Source organism: Cibotium barometz, chromosome 28 (assembly GCF_041138505.1).
Source record: "Cibotium barometz isolate CiBa-2024 chromosome 28, ASM4113850v1, whole genome shotgun sequence".
Classification (NCBI taxonomy): Eukaryota; Viridiplantae; Streptophyta; class Polypodiopsida; order Cyatheales; family Cibotiaceae; genus Cibotium; species Cibotium barometz.
The window spans coordinates 52,522,159-52,546,748 of record NC_141073.1 but is presented as its reverse complement, the minus strand read 5'-3'; the positions used below and the strand labels follow the sequence as shown (position 1 = coordinate 52,546,748).

General features: G+C 36.6%; 1 protein-coding gene across 1 annotated transcript in view; it reads left to right on the top strand.

The window, feature by feature from the left end:
- Nucleotides 1-24,590, top strand: part of LOC147622922 (MADS-box transcription factor 23-like) — a 113,682-nt gene that overhangs the window by 4,898 nt on the left and 84,194 nt on the right. Inside the window, exon 2 of the mRNA XM_086822536.1 lies at nucleotides 5,402-5,480. Coding sequence (XP_086678662.1) covers nucleotides 5,402-5,480 — 79 coding nt within the window. The remainder of the gene's footprint in view (nucleotides 1-5,401; nucleotides 5,481-24,590) is intronic.

Below are 24,590 nucleotides of genomic sequence, written 5' to 3'. Positions count from 1 at the left end.
ATGTTGGTAGCCTTGATAATGAAGATATTTATTATAAGAATGCATGTTCTATGCTTTATAGTGGAGATATTGTTAAAACCCTAAGATCTCTCTAGATAATTGTTATGCATAAACATGCATAAATCAGGTATAATCTCATCCACTCGACCACCCTTGAGCCCAAAGGATACACACATGAATTATACTGAAGTACATCATACCTTTACCTTGATGTTCCATACCATCAAGAGGTATAACTCCAATCCAGTAATGAAGCTATAGTATGAAATGGTAGGTGAGTAGGTATAATCCTCTATACAGAGAACATCATATCATAGCCTTAGCCTCAAGATAACATAGCCTTGGCCTCAAGATAACATCAAGAGACCATCCCTTGCGTCTGCCCCATGCCCCTATTATATAGGAGGGCTCTCAAGTGACTCTTGACTCTCCATTTTTCATGTGTGACCCCTGGATGCCTGACCCTAACCTTAACCCTTAAGGTTAGTCCTAACCCATGCTCCACTAGAGCTTGTTCGCATGCTCCTCCCATGCTCCCATGATCACAAGCCTAATGTGGGTTAGCCTCCTAGTATATGCACACATAATGTGCATATAACAAATATTCAAGGGGATTTTGAAAATGACAATAAAGTTCATACAAACATGGAGTTTGAGGTGTGCATTTTTAGATTTTGTGGATGCCAAAGTGATTCTATGGCTTATGGGATTGGGGCATTTACTTTCGAATGCATTCCTTATCATATGAGATGCATGGTGCAAGACTATGTGGCATGCCATGGTTTTGGTGTATTGCCTTTGGATGGAGAAAATACTCTTACACGGTACATTACATTTATGCTCCGGATTAATGGATATACCGATATGCTTTCCTTTCGACCTCGGTATATGTGGTAGCCAATCTATGTGGGTTGGAAATTATAGTAGTTATCCTTTTGATTCGTGTGGCTACTTCTGCTTGAGGAAGCTTGATTATTGGTCTCTTGGTTTGACTTTTGATCTGGGAGGTCAAATTTTTTGATAGGGTATCCTTTGGCTACCTATGAGGAACCAATTGGTGCATAAAAATAGTGATTATGGCTTGCTAGAATTTTTGAAAATCACTGTTTGGACTGTTCTATATCTCTTGGTTTTGGATGCAAAATGCGTGGAAGCTTCATGAAGTGTATATGTCATTATGGAGTACATAATATGGCTTGATTTGAGGGCATTTTGGACAGTTTGTAGCCATACATATGTATTTTTTGGCTCCAACATATATGGCTCACGTATGAGCATGTTACTTGATATGAGTCCTTAATGGTATACTTCACCCATGCAAGTTTGTATATGTATACTTAAGGTTTCGAGGACGAAACCTCTTGGGTGGGGATGGTTTGTAATAAAGTTAAAAGGGCTCGAGTCAATTTGGGTCCAAAGCCAAGGGCTAGTTGGGCATGCCCATGGACATGAATAAGTGTAGTGTGAAAGGGTGGCCTAGTATATAAGTGAATATGGGCCAATATCATAGGAAGCTTTTTGAACCTTTTGATAATCAAGAACATGAAATTCTTTTGCTTTCTCTTCTTGTTCTAAACCTAGACTAATCTCTCTTGCTTTCCTTAATCTTAGGCTAATCTAGTTGCTAGCTTTCTTTCAATTGGATAACTTTTGTAACCTAACTTACAATCAAATATACTACCAACCTATTCTTCTCATATCAAACTTATAGGTTTTCAATCCTAATTTATAATGAAATATACGATCCAACTATTTTTCTCATATCTGAAGAAGAAAGTTGTTTTCTCTAAGTGTAAATGTTTGCGATTTGTATTTGCGTGGGTTACTTAAGTGATGGCACATGAAAGGATCTCATCAAGATTTACAACTTTCCTTCATTGTAATCATCTCCATCAAGAGGTGCAGTTTGTAATTTATAGATCTCAAAAGTATCTTCAAATCACAACTATCCATTTGATGTGTTATTTAGCAAAAGTATGCTACATCTCTTAATGAAAAGAGGTTGTGCCATTTGAAAAAACTTGGGAATATAAATATTCCATCAATTCTTTTAAGAATCCATAATTACACAACATGGGAATATAAAATAAATTAATGATACTTGTCACTCATCACAAAATCAAATATTATTTGTTGAATTCAAAATTTGTCATCTCAAAGTATATTTCTTGATTGACTCCATTATTCGATCTAATGATATTCATTTGCATCAATTGGTGAATCAATTAATAAATTAATTGATTAAAATAAACATTCATATAAAATTTCATATCAACAAGATAGTTCAATCGATACTTTTCAGCATGTACAGATTTATCCATGTATGCATAAAGTAAGTTATGATTACTCGGGTTTAGAAAGGCGTCCCAATCTAAATCCATCTAGGATAATTCATAACATAAAAACTTGGGAATATAAATATTCCATCAATTCTTTTAAGAATCCATAATTACACAACATGGGAATATAAAACATTCCATGAATTCATCCTCAATAACTTAAGACTTGGGCTTAAATGAGCTATCAAACATCAACGCATAGGTGAAATTTTTGGGATATTTGTAGACTTTTCAAAAGGCCTTGCAAGAAATGCACCTTTATCACAAGATTACAAATACAGGTTGCTTGGGTGAAAAATCATCTAAAGTATAGAGGTCTCCACTCTGCAACAAGCGATGATTATAAATGTTATGGAAATAAATTTTCAATGATTACAAGGGATTGGACGTTGGAGTCAATTCCTCTAGCAAGGTAAGTTGCATATTGCTAATTTTTTAAAGAAAAAAACTAATTAAAATATTGTGTCAATAAGTATAATACAAAGAAAAAGCCAAGTAAAATTGTGTGTTTGTGTAGTGAATGGTAATATTAATTGTAAAATTTTGATACATTGTAAGCAGCAGTATAAGGCTTTCTCCTGTTTCCATGTTGACCCATAGATCTAGCCAAACTCTTCTCAGGGGAAAAGCATTCATTCTTATATATTTATTTTGTTAGAGAAATAACTATAGTGCTTAAAATTATTATCACGTTATTGATTTTCATAAGTATCTCTTTAATTGGAAAGAGGATCTAGAGAAATCAAGAAAACTATAGTGTTCCTTGTTGTATTTCAAGGGGTACTATATAGTGTTCCTTGATGGATTTCAAGAAGCACTATTTAGTGTTCCTTCATGGATTTTAAGGAGATAATATCCTACATTGAACTCCAATATAGTGCTCCTTGAGGGATTTCAAGGACATAATATGCTACATTGAACTCAAATATAAAGATGGGTTAAGTGAAAAGATTCATTTGAAAGCTTGTTTGTTTATAAATATGATAGAACCACACGTGAAATTAGTATGCATTTTGGTTAGAGTCATACTAATTAAACAAAACAAAATATTACTCATCCCTATTGCATTGATGTCTCTAAATGAAAACGTTCTTCCACAAGCTCTAATACTCAAATTATAAATATATGTGAATACACTATTAAAACAAAAAAAGTATATAATATGCTTTCAGTTAAAAACATTAATTGAATACTTCAATAATTAATGTTGACTATAAGAACATGCTTGTGATTTAGAAATTCAAAAATTATTCTTAGCAATCTATGCAAATAAAAAAAGTATTCACTATAGCTGCTTACTATATAGTTTTGAAAATTTCAAGTTTGAACGAATGGAAGCTAATAGCTCTACAATTTGAATCCCTCCATGTCTAGTTTTTATGTTTGAAGGAGTGGAAAACTACTAAGTCTAAAATTTTGAAATCTAGAGCATAAATGGAGAATATAAGAGTCATTTGGGATAGAATAAAAGTTAGTAGCTAAAGCCTTCTTGGATGAAGAATAAAAGGTATTCAAAGTGTAGTAAACAAATGTCAAGATGGAGAAAAAACATTGTTATTATATTCTTAATCCTTACAAAGTAGACGAGGGAGATTTTAAAAACTATTTGTGTTTTTTTATTGAGGAAATGGCTTGGCATTAACTTCATCTAGTTTAGATAACTTTACACATTTTTCAACCAAATTAAATATAGCGTGCTTGATTTGTCCATGTATTCTTCTCTTCATTATAGTAAATATGCAAAAGTACCACCAAGTGAAAGGTAATTTTCTTCATTACACAATGTGTTTGATAGTAGAGGAGATTATTTATCTCCTTCAACTTAAAATTTCTAAAAAAGAACCACCCAAGATCCCTTATGGCTTTTTATTTAACCAAATGGATGTGATGCCTATGATGTTACAACTAGTATTTGTGTGTGTCAATTATATAACTTTCAACATAAGCTCTTTGAACTAAAAAATTTCATAAATTAAGGGAATATTCTCATATTACATCATTGACATTCTTTAAGTCTATACATACTCTTAGTTTTCATTGCTTTTGGACACAGTGAAAATGGAAAAAACCCAGTTTAGTCTCCATATTATAAAAATACCATATTAGGGAGTTTGGAAAAATCCCATTACTTTGGAAATTTACTTTTCAATACACTTTTTGGTGTATATTCAATATATCAAATCCAAAGTTGTTAGAGGATGTGGATTTAGAATCTACTCATCGCAAGAGCTTTGTAACGATATGTCATATGAGCTAGTTTGACAAAAGCTTAAAAGGGTTCACCATGCTCTCATTTTTTTAAATCTTGCAAAATGGAACTTGGCATTTTTCTAAACTCCCTTATATGATATTTAAATGAATTGTGTAGCGATGAGTTTGTCAACGATTATATTTACTCTGCAGATATAACTAAGGAGTTAAGTAAGCTTTATTCTATGCAATATCTCTAAGGAAAAATGTATCTCTAAAAAAATAAGAGGTATTTTCTCATAGTCTCATAAAGAGAGAGAGATTTATACAACTATATATATATATATATATATATATAAAATTAAATGATTTTCTAATGAGTAATTAAGATACTCTCTTAAAGTCAATCTTCCATGCATTATTTCTATCTTAAATATATGTGTGCTTATGTATGTTTGATGTTTTTTCTATCTACATAATAGTAATCTAGTTATGGCAATGATTAAATCTTTTCATACATTATTTCTATCTTGAATATACAAGTGTTCATGTATGTTTTACCTATCTACATGATGGTAGCACTCTTATGGAGATGGTTTTAATTGAAGTAATTAAAGATATAAGTGCAAGCTTATGTATGTTTTATATACCTACATGGTGGCACTCTTATGGTGGAAATGATTAATGTTTTAGTTGAAGTAATTAAAGATATAATTTTAATAGCAATATTAGATAAATTTATTATTTTGTATTTCAAAATCATAATTATTTTAGATTGTTTTTTAAAAAAATGAGTTAGATTTGTATTTTTATTTTATTTCTACAATGATATAACTATTTCATAATGTAATATTTATTATTTTAATGTGTAGCATGTCGAACATTATGGAAAGATACCAAGAGTATGTAGTCGGCAGATCATCTAAACAATCTCTACTTCAAGATGTTGAGGTATGTTAAACTCTGATCCTACTTTAATATATTGAGGTATGTCAAACATAGAAATTCAAAGATATTTTTTTAAATATGAAATATTTTTACGTACTTGCACATCTTTAGAGGCTTGCAAAATGCAACAAATACATAAGAGATGCATTGTAACATGTCAATTCATCATTTGTAAAATAGACAAGAGATACATTATAACATGTCAATTCATCTTTTGTAAAATACATAAGAGATGAACCATCACATGTCATCGAGTTTATATTTTAATTCTTTTGACTTGTTTAGACAGTTGCATTTGATTCTTTTAGCTTCTTTATATATCTTGTTACCTTTTTAAGTGCTTGGCGACAAGATATGTCTTTGTTATAAAATATCTTCAGGAGATAAATTTATACGTTGGAAATATAATCTACAATTAATGACTTATTTGAACCTTCTTTATAGTTAATTACCTTAGCTTTATTTAGTAGTAGATGATTATGGATAGATTGATATATTATAATGTATACAAATGTATTATGATGCAATTTTTTTAAATTTTAAAAAAAAGAAAAAGATAATGTTTAAAGGTTCTTTCTTATTACAGGATTAATCATTCATTAATTGATATGTTAGTGATTAATAAAAAATAATTAGATATTATTATAAGATTATTATTTTTTATCTATTTAATATATATATATAATTTTTAGATAAAAAATAAATTAAAATATTTTAAGATTTATTTTAAAAATATTTTTAAGTTATCTAGTTAGTATTATAATTGATAAATACTTTTTTAAATATAATTATAAATATTTTTTTAAATATAATTATAAATATATTTTTTAAATATAACTAATTAAATAAATATTTTTAAATTATTATATTTAATTATTAATATGATTATTTAAATATATTTAAAAAAATAAGTAATTTTAGTTTTTAAAGTATCATAAGAATATAAATATTGAGAGATGAAAAAAATCATCTCTCATCAAATCTTTAATGATTGGATGTACTTAAACTCTATCATTGAATGAGATTGTTATCTTCTGCATAATCTATCTCTTAAAGTTGTCAAATATATTTATGTAAATATATATATATTTTTTAAGTTGCATAATCTCTTTTTGTAACACTCTACTCTTCTGTGTATCTTATGTAATTATCTTCTTTAGTGATAAGTAGCTCAATTCCTTGTTACTTGGTGATAAATTTTGACACATTAGTTTGTTGGCTGAGATTAAAAGATATTTTAGAGTTCATAACTTGTCAAGAAGATCTTAAATGGAGATAGAAAAAATTATAGATATTTAAAAAAATTATATTTATCAACATTAAATCAATCTATTAGTTACAAATGATATGAGCGTATTATATATTTTATTAGTTTTACTACTATTAGAATATTTTAAAATTGTATATATTTATAGTTATACACATTTTTATAAAGTTCTATTGGTTATTTAAATTGAATATAACTCATCTTATATAGAAATAATGAATGAAAATACATGTATAAAATTATTTCATTATAGCATGTAGCTACTTATAACTCTTATGTTGTTCCAGCATAGATTAGAGAGATTTAATACTAGTTTGGCAATAGGATATAAATGTGTCCATGGACATATTTGGTTCTTAAGAAAAAGTTAAATTTATTGAATTATTTATAACACATGTGTAGTGAAAATCAAAGGTTTTGTTTTCTCATATCATTAGTACGTACTAGTTTGGTAATAGGATAGAAATGTGTCTATGGATATATTTGGTTCTTATTACTGATCAAATTTATGGAATTATTTATAACACATGTTTAATGAAAATCAAACGTTTTCTTTTCTCATATCATTAGTACATAGTGATAAAAAAATGAGATTTCTAAAGTTTTTAATTGTATAAGAATTCATAGATCAAATTACAATCATAATAATGTAAAGCTGTTTGGGTTATATTTCAATCAAAGGCTTTAATTAGTCAACTTCTATTAATCTCATTTTGAGGTCAGTCTCTAATTTCTCTTTGTTATATAAAAGAGATAACATAATAAGTGTCATCAAAGGATATTATAAATGCTGTAATTATGAGAATGATTGGTAATGTCATTCTCATAATTATATTTTAATCAATTATTTTTTGTTAATATCATTTTGAGGTTAACCAAGTATCTCTTTGTTGTTACATAAGAAAGATAGCACAAGAAGTGTCATGAAAGGATACTATAAATGTTCTAATTCTGAGAATGTTGACAATGTCATAATTTTATGTATCTTGTAATTATAAGAATGGTTGCCAATGCCACAAATCCATGTATCTTGTAATCATTTACTTCATATTTATTTAAAATTTGGGTTCCCAAGTGTGAATAAGGACCAGTTGTATAAATAAGACATTCTCATAATGTAAGACACAATTCTCTTTTGTGTTAATTGATTTTAGTTTTATCTCCTTGCTCTCTTATGTCTATGGTATGAGAGAGAGAGAGAGTTGAGAGGAGAGAGAGCTTCAATCTTGGTGCATGTTTCTTTTCTGCTTGAGTTTATGAGTGACAATAGAGAGGAGTGAGTGTCCTTGTATGAGAAGAGATAATATTATGGTGATAGCTTAAAGAGGAGGCAAAGCAGTGGAGCTAGCTACCACTAGCATATCTTGGAGTCTTCAAAGATACGAGCTTGAATATATTGGTAAGTTGTCCACAATATGTTTAGTCAAGAATTTTTTATTGTAATAGAACAGGGATAGTGTAGCTTTTAACATTTTTGGCATTGTTGCACGAAGAGAAGCCACTGGTCTCTTCCTACTCCATTTGCACTCCGTGTCATCTTTTTATAAGTCTATTAATATGGCTTTATGAAGCGTTGTGATTGGTTGAGAAGATAAGTGGTGTGAGAAGAGAAAAAAAGAAGAAAATGAAGAGCTACTTTTTATTATTTTAGCATTTGACATAAGTGTTTGCATTGCTTAAGAGTTAGAAAAGCAATGAAACAAAACATTTGCATCAAAACTTACATGGTGGTAACTCCATAATCATGTTGTGATTATGGCATGAAACACTTATTTATTATGTTTTTTGAAAATCTTATTTTTTTTAAAATAAGAGTAATTGATCCTATTGCTTGATATCATTTAAACATTTATATTACAAAGAAACATCTTGGGAAATGTGAACTAAAAAATTCAGATTTACACTCCCAAATCAGTGGTTTTTTTGTTGAAACCTATGAAATCAAATCGTTGTGATTCTTTAGTTTGCAAAATCACGTCTGTGATTTTTAATCATGCTCGTGATTTTTGATTATGTTGTGATTCTCTAATAATTTCAACCTTTTCACCAATCTCGAGATTACATATATTGAATGTGACTTATCTCTGATGATAGATTTCATGTTATCTTATCTTATCCAACTGTAATCACAGACATGATTGTTAATTATAATTGTGATTGGCATATTATAAATCACATCTTCGAATCATGTCCATGATAAAAAATCACGTTATCACAGTGATAGAACATGATAATTTAATAACATACATCTGAAACAGCTATTAGGGGCCCATATAAATACTCATTAAACTCTTTTGAGTGAAGATTATCATTGTGATTTTGTAGAGGATTATGATCGTGATTCTTGATCCTATAAGATTACCTTAGCTGAGATCTTAGACAAGTGCTTAGGGATATTTTTAAGGTCTCCTTGATATTAAGAGTAGTGGTAAGAAAAAATTTGGGAATAAATATTTTTTTTAAATGATTTCTATCATGATCATGTCCGTGATTTAACTGTGATTCTGTAGAAATCTAGTAATTGCAGATCTGATAATTTCAATTGTTTGTGAATCCACATTTGGGCTAGTTATAACCATTTTATGTACTTAAGTTTGAGAGGGCTTGTTGGTGATGACATCACCGTTGTTGATGACACTGCATCTATAACGAAATTAATCCTACCAGAGAAGCCTAGGTTCCGTTTGCATGGCGAGCATATATAAGGTTGGGAAGGCTTGTTGGTGATGACATCACTGCTGATGACAATGCATCTAACTAAGATTATTCTGCTAGAGAAGCCTAGGGTTAGCTTGCACAGCCAGTACACAAAGGAGTGTGTTCTCTTTGCAAATGTTGAATTCTTCTAAATCATCTAGTAGTGAGAATCCTCTTAACGTAAAATTCGTGGGGGAAGAAGGGTACTCATTAGACAAAATTTGGACTGAAAAAAGGGTCCTCTAAGAAATGTCATGTTAGCTTTTTTAAAAAAAATGGGCTGATGGCTAAAGTTTCACAAATCAAATCAAATTTTTTTAGAGATTGTAGATTAGGAATCTACTCTTCGAGATATTTCTAATGTATATAGTATGATGGGAAATTTTCATATTAAAAAAGTTTTCTAATTGGTGATGATGTGGCATGTTACGAAGTTCTCAAATTGGTGATGATGTGGCATGTAACACCATCTGATTCACTAATTTGGAAACTTCTTGGATATGAAAAAAATTCCATCATGATTTATATAATTGGAAAGATCTCAAACAGTAGATTTCGAATATACAATCTTCGAAAAAAAATGATTTGAATTGCAAAATTTTAGCTATTAGTCTATTTTTCTAGAAAAAGCTGAAATAGCATTTCTTAGAGGGCTCTTTTTTTAGTCCAAATTTTGCTTAATGTTCTTTTCCAATGCTATGGTGGTGGGTTCATAGGCTTAGCTCAAGGAATCCTATGATACAATTATGAGCCTAAAAGGGAAGCTCCACAAGCTGCTAGGGGACAACCATCGAGCTTGAACAAAGAAGTGATAAGCACTAGAAGACTTGGAAAAAGAGAGTCATAATCTGAGAAAGGAACAGTTACGAGGGGAGAAATCCTCAAATTGAGGAAGGAACAATACCACGGGAGAAATCCTCAATCTGTAATATAGCTTACTCCCAAAATTCGAAAGGATTCTATAACTACCAAAAGAATAGAGGCAATGCATTTCCCCACTTCCAAGGAGATAGAGATTGAGGAAAGAATGAGAGAAGCATAAGCCCAACTTAGAAGGATTGAACAAGAGAAGATCAACTTAGATTTGTGCAAAGGAGTTGGCCGCCGAGAGAGATATGCCTTTGATACGGCAATTCATGGTGAAGGTTCTTCCAACCTCAATAGATTGAGGCATGATGAGGGCTGGGTTGCATATGAGGCAATTCTAGGAAAATTGGATAGGCAAAGCAGGAGGTTATGTCACCTCTAAAGTCTATTTTGGAGGAGCCTCAAGCAGAACTGCTCTCCTCGTAGCACCTCTCTCAAGCAATGAGGATTCGTTGAGATAATTTGGAGAAAACTCATGCAATGTTAAGAATCCCAAATTTTTGAGAGTACATGGGAGGTATGTTGTTACACAAAGGAAACCTAGGAGAAATAGTCTTGGATGATGATATGATTAGGAATGTGGGAGGTGTTTCGATATTACCTCACCTAAGATATGTAAATTTTCATGCTGGAGTCATAAGAGGGGCGGATAGCCATAGAAAGGATGGTATACAAGGCCCTACTAGGGAGCTAATTAGAGTAGCCCCTCACATGGAAGCACAACACCTATAGATTTATTAGGAATGGATGAAGAAATAGGAAGAGGGGTTGCTAGGGAGTTAGGTACCACACTGGCACCACAAAGTGCAACACCGATCAAAAGCCCAACCATGTAGCAAGGAATGGCTGAAGAAATAGGAAGAGGGGTTGCTAGGGAGTTAGGTACCACACTAGCATCACAAAGCGCAACATTGGTCAAGTCCAACCATGTGGCAAGACTAATGCCAAAACTCTTAGGTGATGGTAATGCCATACAACATCTCAAGATATTCAAATTAGTGTGCGAAACTTGTAGTCTGATCTGTGACCAAATAAAAATATTTGTGTTCTCCTTATACTCAAAGAAAAAGTGCACCATGACATGATTCATTTTGCAAAGCTTAGAGGTGTGTTCGTACCTAGTTTTGTATGAAGTGGAGATGAGTGAAGCCTTGTGGTTCAATTATATAACATTAAGCAAGAGGTACATGACTCTATGAGATATTATATCTCACGTCTAAAAAACTTGAGCTCAAGGTGTAATCCTAGGGAAAATTTAATAGATAAAGAATTCTTCCATGCTTCCATTGGGGAGTTAGAGACACAAGGATGCATGACTACATGTTGTTAGCTCTATTGGTAGCCAATGAGCTTGTTTGGTTGCTCAAGTCTCACCGCCCAAATTATCCAATTTTGTAAAACAAACGTACTATTATGGGTTAAGCTTTCTTACTTTGTAATAACTTTGTAACGGTTTCTTGCCAACAAGTAGTACTCGGATGGATGTAAGAAACAAAGGGATTATTCCCATATGTGTGGATTAGAGGATATACAACTAAGTGGATAGTTGAGATCAGAAGTTCATGAGCTGAGTTTTACTAGTGTATTATACTGTGGAGAGTCTAAGCTAATATTCATTAATATCTCATGGGTTGGTCACTAACTTATCTCCATTCTACCCTACATAGTTATGTCTATTATGTGCTTGGGGGATACACTCACAATAAAGGGAGACGTCACCTACGTGTACAAACCTCGTGAAAAACCTCTATATATGATGCTCATAAGATGATAACATCCCCTATTTAAGCTTATAAGGATACCTTTAAAAATGATTGTGTCACTTTCCTTCCTTATATCTATGTTTTTTCTCTAGCATTTACACACCCCCTCTTCTTAGATTAAAATATGTTACTTTGAACATTTTTGAGTGAACATAAGTACTTCATGCATGCTACCAAGAAATAGATGTGAAGTATTGGGAGATCATCACTATAAACCACCACAACCTACTTGAATCATTATTTAAGCATGTTGTGATCATTTCTTGATATCATTAGATCATTCCCATACATGTATCATGAAAGTAGGTAGTACCAAGGTTCTCTCTCCCTAACTTAAATTTAAGATTTAGTATTCACCTAAATATATGGTCTTACCCCTACCTTATAAGATTATGCCTCATTTCAAAAACCCCCCCCTCTTGTACACTCATGTAATATCATAAGTTTTCTAAGAGTAAATCCCCCAGGATTCTATGTTAATCTTATTCTTGTCTAGATGCAAAATCCTATCCAAAATCATGAAGTACCTAGGGATTAACTTGCTTGTAGTCACGGCGACTAACTCCGTAAGCTTAGGTAGACCGGTAGCTCAAAGCGGTAGCATTAGCATGTTGCATTGAGCACAATTGTATGAGTCGCTACTCTTTAGGAGTTGACTAAGTGGTTTGAAACCACACAAATTCTGGGAATTAATCGGACACCAACACTTCTGGAAATCTTACTCGTCTCGCTAATGGTACGCCAAGAAGGGGAGTGGGAAGGTATAGGTTAGTTTTGAGGTTAGCTTGGCACAAGAAGTTTGAATAGAAAAGATAGATGAAGTATATCAAGAGAGGAAGTGTGCACATTCTTGTGTCAGTTATGTTCACGAGGGAGTCATAGGAGTGAAATGGACAATGCATAGACAATGAAGAAAGCTCAAGTAGTGCAATGCGGTACCACGACAACTAGTCCTCCAAAGCCGTAGGAAGTGAAGGCTAACCGCATCATCCAAGAAAACTTCTGGAAGGGATTGTGCACCAAGAATAAAAGAACCAAGAATAAGCTAACACTCATGCGTTGCTCCGCCAATTTGCCTAAGCTAAGGGAGTTAGTCTGACAGTGCATAGGTTAGTTCCTACATTTGACAAGATTCTTTATATGTCTCTTGATCTTGTTTCCAGATAGGAGTCACGTCCACATAAGAATAACTCTAGATTTAGATTACAGTTAGAAGACATGTCTAGATCGGAAAGCACGTAATACAAACTAGGAATCAAATAGACTTGTACAGATAGAATAGAGAATTGCATAGACGAACCACTATATCACTAGAGTGAAGGCATAGCCCAACACTACAATGTAGTAGCACCTCAGTTGTCACTATCAAATCTCTCTTCTCTATCACGTATCTCAACCTTGGATACTTTCCCTTACTTCCTTTTTTTCCCTTTGCCTGAAAACTACTCATTGGTAAGATCAATTACAAAGTTTTTACACGAAGGAAGATTCCAATCCAAGAGTTTGTTTCCCAACAAATACACCAGGCGCTGACGATTGGATGGTCTCCAATACTTGGCGATCATGAGGGATGATGTGCCAATAGCAAAGCCTAGAATAGCTTATTGTTGTTACTGTCCAAGTTGAGTGATGTCCTTCGCTTGATGGAGACAGCATTGGATGAACGTGGCCTTAATCCTGTGCAACCAGAACAACTTTCTTCTTGAATGATCAAAATTTTGTATCCAGAAGCCGTATTTGAACTTTGCAGTCCAATTACCTAACGCGTGTTCCAGTCCCCTTCTTCTAGTTTTCTCTCCATGGCAAGACCTACTGACACAAAAATTAATGGGCTTGTCCTAGGCATATCTAGGATTGTAAGCCCTCTTCTTGCTACTCACCCAGGTATGCGCAAGCCTAGTCTTGTCATCTGCATGATGAAATTGTACATCAATGGGTTTGGCATGTGGATACATTTTCCTAGCCCTTTCTATTGCATTGATGGCCATTCCTACTACAAACATGGCTCTGTCTTTTATGGGGTAATGGCTGCATCCTCGAATACAGTCTGTTTAGGATTTCTTGGTCTTTTTCTCCCACCATAACTCTACTTCCACCTGTATGATGGTCTGTCTGTTAGTTCTCTGATCTGGAGTGTGTCCTCTCTCTTTTTGCCAAGTAGCACTATTGGCAAGGGGCACCAGTAGTCCTGTTTTGTGCATGAGTTGTTGCCTCCTCACCCAAATCCTTGCATCACAAGATCCTACCACTTTCTACACTGCTCGAGATCCAGATGAGGGGCTTATTCCTAGCGCTAAGTCTTCTACCTAGGAGCTGCTTTTCCCTTGTTTCTTTGCCTGATATGCGTCCAACTAGTTTATAAATTCTGCAAAATGTCATCCCAATTAGATGGTCTTACATCTCTTGCCTGCTTAGCAGCCTGAATTAGGCTTTGCATGTGGCTGAGGGCTATCTCTTTCTAGACAATTGTGCTCTTTTGTGCCCTCTCTTTTTGGAGTCTTTGCTGCAGGGCTTTTTTTTTCCTTTTCTCTCTTTTGGCCCATCCTTGGAAGTCTTCAATCATCTTTTCTTTATTTTTCTTTTCTGCAGCATTCCTCATGGCCTCCACGTGTTCTTGAATTTTCTTAAGTTTAGCCTTGGATGCCTTCAGCTCCTGTGTGTGTTTTTCTTGTGGCATCCAACTGTTCTTTATTTTTCACTTCTATAGCATGTGCTTTCCTCATGGGCTCCACCTATTCTTGCCTTTTCTTGGGTTTGGCCCTGGATGCCTTCATCTCGTGTGCATGTGTTTTTCTTGTGGCATCCAGCTGATCTTGTTTGTTCTTTAGATTGGCATGGGTTGTTGTCGGAGTGACATTCAGCTCATTAATCGTCATTCTTCCTCCTTTTCCTCTTGTATTCCAAGTTGGGGTTGTGGATTCTAATTTCTTCTTGAGGGCTCCACCTGTTCTTGCCTTTTCTTGGGTTTGGCCCTGGATGCCTTCATCTCGTGTGCATGTGTTTTTCTTGTGGCATCCAGCTGATCTTGTTTGTTCTTTAGATTGGCATGGGTTGTTGTCGGAGTGACATTCAGCTCATTAATCGTCATTCTTCCTCCTTTTCCTCTTGTATTCCAAGCAGGGGTTGTGGATTCTAATTTCTTCTTGAGGGCTTTTATTGTCAACACATCTTGTCGTTGTTGTTCCTTGAACTCTTCCATCAAGCCATCTAGTTCTCTTTGTTTTGGGCCCTAAGTGCAGCCTCATTGTCAGCCCTTTCTTCTAGATACTTTGTGACCGCCCAAACATGCTCTCGTAGCTCATCATTGGGGATTATGTCCATTGATGACCCTTTGTATAATACAAGCTTCTTTCCCTTCCCCTCAGATTGCTCGATGCACGATTGACGACCAAATTTCTCTATGAGTCTGTGGATCACACGCTTCGCTTGCCCCCTTGAGCTTGTCAGCGACAATGGAATGCATTTCATCAATGAGGTAATCAAATTCCTCTTGCAAGAGTTCCTGGTCACCCACAGAAAGTCCTCTCCCTACTATCCTCAAGCGAATGGCCAAGCCGAAAGCACAAACAAAACCTTATGTGCCATTCTCACCAAAACCGTGGAGGCCAGCCGCCACAACGATTGGGAACAAAAGTTGTCGGCTGCACGTTGGCTTATAGAACTTCATACAAAGCAACAACCAACGCTACCCCTTTTAGTTTAACCTACGATATTGAAGCGGCCATGCCCATAGAGTTCATAGTCCCAAGTCAACGTGTCGCAAGCATGAAAAACTCACCGAAAATGCTCTAAGTTGTTGCCTCTTCGAGCTTGAAAATCTCGATGAAACATGCCTCTTTGTAGTCTATAGCATGATTGTAGAGAAGTTAAGGCACAAACAGTGGTTTGACGACCAACTAAAGGATAAATAGATGAATGAGGGCGACATGGTCCTCTTATTCAATACCAAAACACACAAGAAAAAGCTCAAGCTTAGAGGCTTAGGAACTTTCCTAGTCTTTGAGATAACCCCACACGACGGAGTGCGCATTGAAACACTTGATGGTGTTGAGATGGCTGGTTACTTGAATGGTAGAAAACTTAAACACTACTAGGGACCTCTCACAAAGGCCACCTTAAAATCTATCCATGATAAAAAAACAAAGAAAGAAATACCATGAGGATATAAAAAAAGCCGCGCAAGAAGAGGTCAAAGCAAGGCAAGCCAAGCTTAGGCAAAAACATATCATGGTCAATATGGCCCAAGTGGTCGATTTAGAAGAAGAAGATTGGGAGGTGAAGCCAGCTCGGTTGTGGTTAGGAATGATCACCCCAACCAGATTTGTCCAAAAATTAGCTCTTGTTGATATAGGGGCTAGCTACAATTGAATGTCATATGAAACATGGCGTTCCCTCGAGGAACCTACACTAAAAGTAACCCTTGCCATTGTCACAATAGTTGCCTCACAGCATGTTGATTGCATTGGCACAGTCACACTTTTATTCCACATTGGAAATAATCCCTTGGAAGGGAAGTTTTATGTGATGCCTGCAAGAACAATGCGTGAAGAGACCCTCCTAGGTAGGGGATGGATGGACCATAATAGATGCAGCATCGACTAGGATGCATGGACGGTGACCCTACAACTGGCTTTTGGCCAAGTCATTAATCTCATGATGGATGAAGATCTAGTTCCTGATACTTTCCCATGCCAAGCACTCCCCAATCCACCACCCACAATCACCCCGGCACCTCACCCTTCTCACTTCATTTCCCCAAATAAGAGGCCACTTCTCATGCCAACCACATCAATGCCTCTCACATCCACACTACCACCACGCACAGTGAAAACTCACTCACATTGCCAAATCACCAATTGCTACCCCACCGAGTCACACTAACCCAACTAACACTGCTAACCATACTAACAAATCTACACAAAGTTTGATATCTCATGACTAGGTACCTAAGAAACTTCTTGCAAGACAAGGTTACTATGAAGGTGAATCTTAGTTGTGGATTCCCAAAAGGTCCCACCATCCCCCTCGTCTCAATAGGCACCCAAAGCTCCTTGTCACCAACGTAGGCCCCCCATTCACCAACCTCAATCCTATAGGGTATCGGATCGATGCTAGCCTAAGCGCTCTTCAAGGCATTCTGACCCTCGATCGAACCCTCAACCCATGCAATCAACCTTTCGGTGGATCCCAAAACCTCTTCTCCATGCCCAAAATTTCTATAAGAGAAATCATAACATATGGATCCCCAAACCTCTCCAACCTAAACCCCTACCTCATGTCACACCACAATCGCCTACCCACCATCAATGGGGTACCCAAGGCAACATCTACAGTGAATATTGCTCAGGACAAAGGAAAGCAAAAGGTCTTGTATGACACACAACCATCCCCATGCTATCGCTGAAAAACTTCCTTACAAATTTATCTTCAACGTCGGCGATCCCCCCACCTATCATTCAGAGGCTCGACAGTACTACAAAAAGCTACAATCAACTCCCTTAGCCTCAGTTACTTCCTTACCACCCTCATCAGAATCCCTTGAGGAATTTCTAACCCCTACCTTGCCATTCATTAGAAAGTGAATGGGGTCTTCTTAGGCCCTTTAATTTACCCAAGCCTAATCAAGGTGATTAAGGAATAGCCAAATGGGGGGTTGCCATGTGGACTGAAATGTTGGGTTTGTAAGAGAGGTGTAAGAGTGGTCAAAGGGTACACTTTTTTTCCCAAAAAGGGGGGGAGGCAATTTTACAATTTTCGGACCTCCATAACTTCTACATACAAGCTCCGATTTGAGCGGAGATTATAGATCCGTGATCTACGCATCAAGAGCTTTCCATAGATATGTTACATGATATGGTTTTGTCTGCTAGATTTTAAATTCCATTTTTTCTCCAAAATTTAAATTCGAATAAAGTAGTCGTTTTGAAGCTTCTAATTAGAAAACGTTTCTTCTTAAGAGAAAAGGTTTGACTCCTTAAACTGCCAGATAAAAGGGCCCAAGAAGCCTTCCATTGAGGTCCTAATGGCCTAATTAGAATAGAGTCCTCTGCTTGGCCAATTGGGCATGCGGTTAGAAGAAAACCTGCAATGGGGTGCTTGTAACATAGCCTCTGTGTTCAAAACCTGTTTTAGGGTGCACCCAAAAAGAAAGAAAGAAAAAAACTACCACGGTCATACTAAGTTTTCCACCACGACCGTTCTCTTCTCAGATCTTGAATTTCCATGGACATTCCAAGTTTGGAACGGCCATTCTATCTTTACGCCATTGTCGCGGCCGTTTGCTGTGTGAGCCCGCAGCTGTTCCAACCATTTCTCTCAAGCCCGCGAATGTTTCTTTTGTTTCCACTAGTGCACGCCCATTCACTTTTCCAAGTCAGTTCCCACACATGTTTGGTCAGCCACTCTGAAGCCGTGGCCGTTCAATGAAGTTCCCACGCTCGTTCGCCCGACTTGCTGCACCAGTTCACTCACACTGCCTGACTTACCACAGCCGTTCCTTCACCGTGCCATGTCCATTCCCTGGACTTGCCATGGTCATGCCTATAAATATGCCCCCCTCCATTTCCTCACTTTTCCCTCTCACCCTAGCCAAACTCTTGTAAATTTTTCTCCCAAGCTCTCACACTCACAGTTGGCTCCTAGCAAGATATATGATGCTTTTGACTCCCAAGAAGTGCTCATCACACCTCTCTCTGGAGAAAGAGACCTGTCGTGGAGGCTGATTTGAAGAGTATGCCAAGCACCCCACCCAGTTCTCTCACCTGGGTGAACCACTAATGAAGCAGGTCAATGGGCATACCGTCTATTCTCATTGATGAAGAACAACCGTAAAGTAGAGCATAAGCTCCTTTACTACACAGGTCCATGCTATAGAGCTATTGCAGCTGATCTCATTGTGGCACAAAAATTAGAACAACTTGGCTTGGGAAGACTGCCCATCTTGGAGCCTTGGGGGTTGGACTTGTACAACGCATTGTATTTCACATAGACTTACGATGCCAATCAACACACATGCGGAGTCTTGGACAAGGGGCAGAGGCACCAAGCCTAGCTAAGTTTGGATCTTGTGTAAGATGCGCTTGCACTTCCCCATATGGAGCAGCCATATGTACGCCTCAAGAACACCACAAATCTCACTACAGTCCGTATAGGGGCAATGCCAACAAGGATGGAGTTGAGTGGGGAAATATAGCCTAGGAAGATCTAGTCATGGCCGCCCGTGCATTACAATTTTTACTCACTACAAGGTGGATGGACCGCTTCAATAGATGTAGCTTAACCACATTAGCTTGATGCACCAAGGCCATATGGTGAACTGGTCCGATTACCTTTTCTGTGAGCTGCATGCAATATGTTCGAACCCCCAAGGCAAGCTGGCGGCAACAACCTTATTGACGAGGGTCCTTCATTATGCAGCTGGGTGGGAAGAACTGCCATGGGCAATCCACTTGAGTGGGCTAGATGCCGCTATCATGCCACCACCCCGCAGTCCTAGGCCAACACACAAAGATCTAGTTGTAGCTTGTTGAAGCCACCAAAAAGGTCACCGAAGATGAAGAGGAGAGGCAAAAGCAAGAGTTTTTTAATAGAAGTCTATTTGAAACCCCACCTCCCGAAAGATTCATAGAGATGCCATCCTATGCTAAGGCCAAGCCTTCCTCCCCCAGTGTTTACCCAAGCCCATGCAGCGGCTGAGAGAACTTATCATGAGCTTACAATCATCAAAGGCCTGCATCAGGAGGCCATGAATTGGGCACAAACAGTGGAGGATTCTCTAGCCCACACTACCTCGTCGATTTTGCTAAGCATCGGGACCTAACAAAGGCCACCCTCCACCACTTGCAAGAGAAGCTCGGAGACGATGAGGCCCGACCTTCATCCACTCCATTGGATCCTTCCTCTAGTACACTAGACCACAAGGTGGACGCTCTCATGGAACCGCCACGAGCTCCCGGTTTTGGCATTCCCCCCATAAACCCCTTACCAACTCCTTGATCTTCAATTCTGAAGCATCAGACTTAACCTTTTTTAGCATAACATCTATGTCAACGAGCCACTCTCCCGCTAGCAGTATACTTATGCTCATCGATAGCCTAACCCTCATTCCCTACTTTTTCTTCCAGGGACTTCTCTCCTTCCAACACCCCCACAACCTTTTTGAACTTCCCCTGCACCCTCTTCAATCCACCCTCACTGCCTGGAGCCACCTCCTTTGCTACGGCTTCCCATCCGACATCACTCAACGCGCCGATTTACTTGACCTATCTCTCCCTGACGGTGTTTGCCCTTATCCGTACCCCCCTCTCATTTCTCACCGGTTTGCTGGAATACCTCTGCACCATAAACAATAGGAAATTTAGGTACATTGGCAGTGGTAATAGGTGGCTTTGTGAAAGCATTTGACCCATAATCTGGCCGACAATTCACCCATATACTTGCATACGTTTTCTCATATACCTTGGCTTATAAGATCATTGCATCCTTGAGAGTTGTTGGTCTTTGTGTCTTCACATCTATTCCAATTGCATTCTTTAAGCCCTTGATATACTTCACTATTTTAAACTCTTCACTAAACCCTTCAACATGAAGCATAAGTTTGAGAAACTTATGTGTGTACTTCTTCACACTCATCTTTGTTGTAGATCGTCCCATTTACAAACCATTTTATCTTTGTGCATCTTGTAAGTGAATGCTTCTCTCATATCTTCCTTGAATGCATCCCAACTTCTGGCCTCATAACCTTGTGATTGGAGATGTCTCCACCATGCATGAGCATACCCTTCCAAGTGTAAGGTAGTAAAGTAAACCTTAGATTTTTTGCTTCGAGGTTTCATCGCAAAATAGAGATCCAATTTGTTCACCCACTCTTCAAAAATGTCATTGTTAGTGCCGTCACTACTAAAAACTTTAAAAGGATAATCTTATCTTTCACACCCTTGAATTAATCTCCATCCCCAAAACAATCACCATGCCTACGCATAGGCCCATCAATATAATCATTATTATCCTCAAACTCACCAACAAGATATTTCTTAACATGAGGTCTTGAAGCACCGCCTCGATGAGTATTCTCCTTGAATGGAACATGACCATCACTCGGGACTCTTGAGACTTTATTTGGAAATGCATGACCCTTTCCTTTGCCTTCATTGGGGGTGTGTATGGAAACATTGGATTGTGCATAGCACCATAAGTAGAATGAAAACTTGGTTGATAATTCTCTTTGTCTTCAGCATTAGCTTGTCAAACATTGTAAGATGGTCCACCCTTATCTTCATCATTGCTCTTTATGTCATCATAAATACCCCTAATCTCTTGCACAATTGGTTGCATCATGCTTTCCCACAACAAGTGGTTGCATCACGGTTTCCATCATGCTTCTCATCACCATCATTTGTGACATGTCATTTGTCATAGCGGGCATTGCTTGTGCGTTTTCTCCTTCCAATTGATTTGATGCATTGGCCACATTTGTAAAACTTGGCCCAATTTGCACATGATTTGTCCTATGTGCCATATTTGCATTATTGTTTTCACCTTATAAATTCATATCCTCTCCACATGATTCTCATTCACCATTTCCTTGTCTTCTCGTCTTCCCTTATCTCTTAAAGTCCCACCGCTTGGTTGGATGGACGCCCCTTTGGCATAGTGGCAAAGAATGGAAAATGGTTGTAGAAGGCTCAAATGGCATTGGAAATTGGTGATCAAGGGCTCTATGGATATCTCTTGTTGCGTAGTATCCAAATATGTAAAAACAATGTTTTTTTTGGATAGCTCTAATATTCTCCGTTTTAGGGTTTGTATAACGCTCCTAAAAAAGTAATTTGGCTCCAAAACCTAAAATGTGGTCGGAATTTTGTTGGCAATACCTTTTTCAAAAGTTCTTGAGTAGTAATATTCCTAAACCAAATCCCATTGCTTAAATCAAAGTATAAGTATTCACTGTTTTGAATTTTGTAAAAAAGTCAACTGTGTGTTGACCAAGCATGCGATATCCAATTCTAAGTTTTTTTGTGCAATTTGGTAGGTCTTAGGGAGTACTATAATCATATCTAAACACTTTTTTTAACCTCTAAAACTTGGACTAAATTAGGATTTTATGAATCCAATGAAATTCTAAATTAGGTCCACTTTCGGTATGTAATTGGTATAGTCAATAGTGTGTTTCAAAGCTCTAGAGAAGCACTTTGCAATGATGTAGATATCTTTCCACTTTCTCAAAATCGTGATGATTGAATTGGGTTTTGTTATAGCTACATATGAATTCTGAGGAAAATTGGAGAGCATCTCCTTTGAAATCGGAGAAAAATATCAATGTAATGAACAACACTTATACACTCATTGCAAAATTTCCTTAATGTCCAATGAAATCCAATTGCATGTGCATTTGACCATTGTAAGTGGCTTTTTGTATGCCTAAATCACTGCATACGTTTTCCCAATACCTCACCCATGCATTATTTTTCCACAAGATTTATCTTTATGTTTTTCCTTGATGTTGTCTTAAGGATGTATGTTGGTGGAGCGCGTTAAAGCTTGCCAATATCTTTCCAAGCTCTTCCAAGCCCTTTACCCAAGTTTACAATCAAAGGGAAAAGGTTTGGGCTATTTCTTCACCACCATGTACCTAATCTCTCACCATACCGCTTTTCCATGACACTCATGACACGGTGAGTTCAAGACATGCTCCCCCTTGTCTCTCCTCCATATACCGGGGTACCCTCACACATCACTAGTTTGCTAGAAATAGAAGGTGTATTACAAAGTGATGTGGAGAGTGAATGAACTTAAATAGGTGGTGAGATCACTTATAAATTGATTTTAAGCATGACTCATACTTTTACAATTGTTCATAAATTCAAGTATGTACTCATGCTCCATCGATTATCACCAATGATTCAACACATCCAAAATGACATCCAATAGTGATTACAAATCAAATTTCCCAATGCATTTTCCTTGATGCATACCATTAATGATCTTCAAAGTCCCTTTATAGCATAGGGTTTGCTAAGATTTTGCACATTTGGCATACCATTTATATGCATTTGAGCATTTGAAGCATCCAATAAGCAATAGCAAGGCAAATAATGCTTTCCAAAAGCTTGCCAATCAACCACAAGGCTTCTCAAGAGAATGCAAATGATTCATTATTACCAAAATTTCTCTAAATTTAAGAGAAATGGTTGATTAATTAGGTATATGGTGAGAAGCTTTGCTTAATGTCATCATTAATTAGTTTTAATGATGATTAAACAGTTCTAATGACATGGATTAATGGTTAATGGGTGAGAAATTATAGTCTCTTGGAAGAAAGTCACAAATTGCAAGTGTAGATTCAAGAAATCAATCAATCGATGCAAGAAAATGTTAAGCAATTTCTCAAATGTTACCAAGAAGCCTCAAGCTTGAGTGTTGGTTGATAAATGCTCTTCCCATGATGAAAAACATGAATCTCTATTTGCAGACTTCGAAAAATAAAATGGCCTTAATTCATCATGAAACAAGGCTCCAAAATGGTATAAAATGATAGAAGATTCCATTGCTAAGCTTGAGAAAACTTTTAAGCTTGTATTAACACTTGAATGGAGTCCCACTTCATGAAAATGATGCCCTGTCAGAAAATGGCCACGGCCTTCTGTCACCTCTCTAAATCCTAAATAAGGTGATTATTATTCTCAATGATCTCCCCCTAATGTTGCCTAAATGATAAGATTCAAAGGTGAGATGATTCAAGCAAGAGAGATGTTGAAACTAGGGTTTGCTTAAAGCACATAAGGGCTAGAAATTTCTGCAAACCATAGTAAAATTTGGGAAAAATAGGATCAATAGGAAGCTCTCATACCACTGCAATGAACTATGATTGACCACTCAAAGCATGGAGTGATAATATGGGTGTAGGAGAACCATCCATGAGTAAGGAGAAGGTCAAGATTGCTATGAAAGCTTATTACCTTCTAATTCTTGATTAGTATGAGTTAACTGTGATTAACAGTTCACATTGGCCTTTATACCATGGCCTCCTTTTCACACATACTTATTAATGTCCACCCTACTTCACCTTTAGAACATAAGCCTATGTCCCTCACTTACACTTGGCCACTTGGCCTAATACAACTTATTCTTGGCCCTTGGCATCCTATATGCAATTTGTGTCCACACTCATGTGTCCAGCGTTCAGTATAAGTAGGCTCTAGCTCAAGGTCTTCTTCTTTGATCAAGGTTAGAATACCCATATTTATTTATAGTATTAGTCCATTTTGTTTTGGTTTTGCTTTGGCTTCCCTTGCCTTAGCCTCTTCTTATGTCTCTTTTTTTAGTCTTTCTTGTTTTAGCTTTTCTTGTTTCTTTTTACACAATTGTTCCCACATATCTTGGGTTAAGGGCTCATAGTATTTTTGGAGTTTGGTAACATTTATATGGCCTTGCATTCAAATCCATCAATGGTTTCAATGTAAGCCATGCCTTGGAAGGTGAGATCTATAACTCAAAATTGCCCTAGCCCTTGCCATTGAT